Raw genomic sequence first — 6,233 nt, 5'->3', positions numbered from 1 at the left:
AGCTGATTCTACGGACGCGGCCTTAAAGTCATTGGTTTTAGCTATATCGATATTTCATATCTTTAACATATAAACGTATACATTCAAAACAATTCTGTAGAGTTTGGTACATATACAACGCAAACGGTAAAAAGAAGAGAAAAGGATCAACAGAAAATTTCTTAATTCAATTTGTTAGAATGTAAGATTAAAAAAGTTGTAAATGAAAACCTATCCCTAATTTGCTATTCATTTTTTTAGAATAAATGCTTTAACTAAACACCAAATTATCCAACAATAATCCCTTGGTTGTTGTTGTTGTGACTCGTGCAGTTCCGGTTGCAGTAGTCGTTCTGGCAACATGTCTTGCACAGTGGAACCGACCTCTGCATTTCTGCGCCCTGACCCTCGAATGACGCATCTATATAATCAGCGGGTGATCCAGTCCACAATGCGCATTCCTAATATATTCAAAATTCATTCATAAGGGACTGATATAATGGCATTCAAGATGCCATTACAAAGCGAGTAATACATAAAGCATGCCATTTTAAGGAAACTTATACATTAAAACAGGAAGGTCTAATACGTATCAGTTGTTCCAGATTCAAAATACCATTATATAGCCACTAATATATTCAAGGTGCTATATATAGCGACAAACGTATTAAAGATGCCATCCATTATATAGCGGCTTATACATTCAAGATGCCATTGTATAGCCACTAATACATTCAAGATGCCATTGTATAGCCACTAATACATTCAAGATGCCATTGTAATAGCCACTAATACATTCAAGATGCCATTGTATAGCCACTAATACATTCAAGATGCCATTGTATAGCCACTAACACATTCAAGATAAAATTACTTATTACATACTCGTTTCTATTCCCCGTTAAGTTACACTGGTACCGGAAACGTCAATATTTTTCCATACACTGACGCCTGAATTTCATATCGGGTGCGTGACGTAATTCAGTGTGTGTTGTTGCACTATTTTTTCTATTTAGTTCAGTATTGTCAATCCTATTCGGGCCATTGAACATACTTATGATATTTACATAATATTTATACGTGTATATGCGTATGTAATAAAAAGGTTATTATCTTTGCATCGGGAAATATGCACTTGTTCTTCAGCGGAAGAATATTGCGCGACTTTAGGAGCTTCTTCCACTGAAGAACTCGTGCATATTTCCCGATACAAAGCTAATAACCTATAAATATAGCGATTGATACATTTAACATGTCATTATAATTATAGCGACTGATATATTCAACATGTCATTATGTAGCGACTAATATATAATAAAGATGTCATTGTAAAGCGATTAACACATTCAAGATACCTATATTTGGCGATTAATACATTAAAGATACCGTAATATAGCAAAGATAATTGATATTTTACGGGAACATAAGTTATCTCATAGGAAAATATGTTTGCCATTCCTATGTTCACCTTTCAAAGATTGTGATCAACAAATTAGACACTAGGAAAGAGTCCACCATTTTCAATTGGTTTAACAACTAGGTTTATCGTTCACAAATGCAGACCGAACTTAAAAATACGTAGAACTACCCTCTAAATAATTAGTAAAGATATATCTATTGTAGCTTACACGTTTAGATTTGCAACCGAGGTGAAATATGGAGTTAGCTCCCCATGGCAGTTCTTCAATATGGCATAGCTAAAAGTATTTAAAAAGATATGATTAAAATGTTAAAGCGACGTCATATTGATTTTATGTTCAAGAAATAGATATCAAAATACATTCAACACATTACTAGTACATCTTTTTATTGAAAGTCAACCAAGGAGGTAACAAAAAAGTGTCTATATGAGGCAAGTGGTTGCTTAAAATAGTTTGAAATTAGAACATAATGTCAAAATGGGAAGTAAGCGTACTGGTTATTTAAAACAAGTGGACTGCTAAAACAAGCGGTCGGAAATTGCCATAAATGTGATTGTATTTATCTATCATCTCCGATTATTCAACAATAAATATTATGATAGGTAGGATCCTTTTTGTTTTGTTTTTTTCAATTCATCATCATTTTTGTCAGATTGTGTGACTTAAACATTTATTACCTCATCAAGACCACAGATTGTGACTTTATCGCACGCTTTATGGTCACTTGCAAAACTACAATCAAGACATATCGGCCCACGTAACTCTTTCATCGGGAAACCTTAAAAAGTAAAGTTCATTTATTGCCTATTGTCTTTATGTATACCAAATTTTTCAGATAGAATGAATAGAAAATATCTCACAGTGTAGACCCGGGTGCATTATTTAAGTTTTCTTATTATTTTTCGGTCACTTTCCGCCTCATACTTTCAATAAAATGGAAGTTATAGCTACGATGAGGAGCGGAAACGTTGTTAGACAAAAGTGTAAAAAATAACTTCCTGTGTAATTCACCAACCATTATCTCCGCACCCGTGCGAGTTGCAGAAGCTTCCATCGCAACATTGCAAACACATGTCATTTGATGTTCGTCCGTTCGTCTGATTGTGTTGGGTGCAAACCTTCGTAAAATTCGATGAAAGCAACTTAATAATATCTACAATATATGATCCGCATTATGAGAAAACCAACATAGTACGTTTGCGACCAGCATGGATCCATCCGCGCAGTCAGGTCAGGATCCATGCTGTTCGCTTTCAAAGCATATTGGAATTGGAGAAATTGTTAGCGAACAGCTTGGATCCTGACCAAACTGCGCGGACACACTATGTTGGTTTTCTCATGGCGCGGCTCACCTGTCAAATTTAATTGCCGTTCTTTTGATTTCTCTTTACTAAAGTAAAACAATTTTATAAATTGTGAGTTTGCCTGCTTTTAACAATTACGGGAAAAATACAATTCGTTTGCCAAAATATTTGCATTGGAAAAACTTTCTTTAAAATCAAAATGATGCTACTACCATCCACGGGGAAGGATGCATAGTTCATATCTGGATCTTGCAGAATAATAACTGCAATTCAAGGTAGACGTTTACTTAAGAGATGAAACGGATATTTCTTTTTGTTCTTACCGAAAAAGTCGATTTGTTTAATTCTGGTCATTTCCATAAGCGGCGTAAAATATAATATATCTCTATCTGATTTAAAATGAATATTGAAGTAATTAGATGCACCTGCATGTCTGTGCAGCCCGATGTGTAGTGAATATGACCATGTGGACCATTTGTCCGCTGGAGATAGCACATCTGGAGAGAATTAAATGTTGTAGTGCAATCAAATAGGCAGCAAAACGCCGAACAGCAGTATTACACAGAGCAAAAAGTGAACATATAGGCGACAAAATGCCGGGCGACAGAACAAAGAGGGAGCAAAATGTCGAGCAGCAGTCATTGTGTCATAAAGAAGAAGGCAGCAATAGTCCGGGCAACATTCTTACACTGATCAAATACGCAGCAAAGATCCGAGCAAACTTTTTACAAAGACAAAAATACAATAAGGCCGAGCAACAATCTTATAGATAATAAATGGGCAATATAAAGGCCGAGCAAATTCTTATACAGAATATGTAGGCAGCAAAAGGCCGACAAAACAAACATGCAGAAGAAGTAAACGGTAAAAAATGATAGTAAAGGTGTCGCGAATGTTTTGGAATTACATAGAAACAGTATAAAATATGTCAGTAAGTTTTTAACAAAATGCTGTTTTTTTAATAAAAAAGTTTTGCCAAATCTTGAAAAAAACTTCAATTTAAATACATATGTATATATTATATATAGAGTTGTGTTATAAGTGTCTCACTTTTATTTATAAACATCCTCAAGTTAAAAGAATTCAGTAATTGTTGATTTTTATACCTGGTTTATTCCGCGTTTTTATACTGTCACAGTACGACAATGCTGTTGTATAGTCACAGTCAAAGCAGACCAAGTCATCAGGATGTAACACTGAAATGTCATTGTTTTGATCAAATTACCTTATACAGTCAAACTTGTCTGCAAAGTCCATCTGTGGGAAATGAATAAAATTATCTTTGTTCAAAATGGTGTCTCAATTCTACACTATTTGTGGTTAAACAGCAAGGGCAAATACTTGCATTTCAATAAAGGTTTTATAGCAGTGGCCCTTGTCAGGAGATAGTGATTTGCACAGGTTTTACTATATAAAGATTATTAACCTTCAATGAGTTTAAACAGTTAAACTGTCCGAAAATCTGCCTCCTTTATGCAATTCTTTCCCGGATCTCTCTCTCTCTCTCCCTCCCTCTCTCCCCCCCTCTCTCTCTCTCTATATATATATATATACATACATGTATAAGTAACTTGGCAATCGTCTTATAAAATTAGGTATGCATAATTTTACACAAAATTTATGTCAAAGAAAAAGTACCAAAATGAAAATGATGTATTTGAATTAAAAACTTGAAAGAGTATGAAACATTATTTCTGTTGTCATGTAATATAACACTTCTTGAATAGCTTGCCGGTCACTAGTCAACACTTGTGGCGCTCGGCAATTCGGGCTTCCAGCAACACTTCTTTTGACTATTACTGCAGGCAAGCCTTTCAATAACTGGTTATTATCAATTTCAATGGAAAATAATCGACTTGTTAAATAATAGAACTTCGAAATAGTTATTGTCTTTGTTTCTTGATTACAAAGATACGCTGTTTTATAATGTCATTTGATTAAAGACAAAATGTAGCAGTGCTGAATTAAAAACACGAAGAAAAGTGAGACACTAGAATAAGTTACAAACTGTGTTCACAACTGTCGCCGGTAAATCCCGCAAGGCATAAACATTTTCCGTCTCTTGTACAAGATCCGCCATTTTGACATGTACGTGCTACAAGGCAAAGAATTGAAACATTTTAGTAAGAAGTATTACTGAGTCTATTATTTTGATTGTCCCTATTTTGTTGGATATTGTATAAGATCATGTGTAATATTGAAAGTGAAACTAGAGATGCTTTCTTTAACCATGTCATTAAGCACACTCTTTACTTGAACAACTGACTTATCTGTTTTAAACACCAAATCTAAAGCCTAATGGGACTTTGATGTATTTAAAGACGATACCAAATAAATGATACTGTAAGAGTCGATTTAAACACGAACGTGCAACATGTTGAAAATAGAGGATCCACTTATGTTAATTTAAAGTCACACTTTAAACCCCCTACTGTTTGTCCTTTGCTCATAATCTAGATTTACAAACCATAGACGAACGAAGTAAATCTATCTTAACATATTACTTATAATTACATGAATCATTAGTCCATAGTTTGTGATATAGACCGTTCAATAGTTCATAACAGGTTTGCAGGGATAATATTGAAAATTAAGTTAACAATCTTTTAGATTTAGATCTCATCTCATGTAATGAAACATTTATTAAATGCCAGTCGGTCAATAGTCAAAACTACTAGCCCTCCAACGGACCACTGGCAAATAGTTTTGACAACTAGCCAGCAATAGAATCTATAAATATAAAATAAGACATTAAATTGCAGTATGATCTTACGAGTTTCAACTGGGAAGGAAAACCCCAAGCTGTGTCCAAATCCATTGTACTCCTTCAAACCGTACAATAATGCCGCGAATTTTACGTCTAATTTGTGTCGAAGTATATGCACGCCCGGTTGTATTTCGAGTATGACTACTCTGAAATTGAAATATACCCATATACCTGTATATAGGTTACATTTTCAAAACCCACCAAAACGTCTTTAAAAAATCAAAATTTTCTAAATAGACGATGTTTAGAAAATATACTACAAATAATTTAAAACTATTGATTTCAGAAATTCACTTTATAATAAAAAGATTTATCTGTGTTATTAAACGTGTAACTTTAATAGCAAACATTTACGTATAGTTGCTGAAAGGCGAGCTTGGAGTCCACTTCCCAATGAACGGTAGACGTGATACGTTTTTACCACCGAGCAGAAGTCCGTCCAAATGACTCCTTGCTACGGTAATTGCCAATCGGTTGGTAAGGTTTTTGTCAGGAAATGGTGTCACGAAAACGTAGTCATTGCTGAAATGGGTAACTGCAGGCACTGACGTCATAAAATCATCGCCATGATCACTATCTTCAGTAAATCCATATTGCACTACATTTACTGGTTGATCTGATAGGATAACTGTCGGGTCTGTTCCCATCAATAACTCTTTCATGTTCTTAAAAGTTATATTCCTGCGCACAGTATTGTTGTAATATTCTATATTCACAGTCGTGTTTTCTGTTCTAGGGTATAGACGAATAGAGTAACCGGTT

At 34.5% G+C, this 6,233-nt stretch overlaps 1 protein-coding gene across 1 annotated transcript; it reads right to left on the bottom strand.

Moving 5' to 3' along the window:
• On the bottom strand, positions 1-4,784 carry LOC123542677 (uncharacterized). Its single transcript, XM_053532074.1, has 6 exons — positions 4,713-4,784; positions 3,130-3,201; positions 2,416-2,518; positions 2,078-2,178; positions 1,608-1,676; positions 1-440 (listed from the first exon to the last, which is right to left on the bottom strand). The coding sequence occupies exons 1-6, from the start codon at positions 4,782-4,784 to the stop codon at positions 267-269; spliced, it is 591 nt and encodes a 196-aa protein (XP_053388049.1). The 3' UTR covers positions 1-266.
• Positions 4,785-6,233: the final 1,449 nt, after the last annotated feature.

Source organism: Mercenaria mercenaria, chromosome 19 (assembly GCF_021730395.1).
Source record: "Mercenaria mercenaria strain notata chromosome 19, MADL_Memer_1, whole genome shotgun sequence".
NCBI classification, from domain to species: Eukaryota; Metazoa; Mollusca; class Bivalvia; order Venerida; family Veneridae; genus Mercenaria; species Mercenaria mercenaria.
This window is presented reverse-complemented; position numbering and strand designations above follow the sequence as displayed.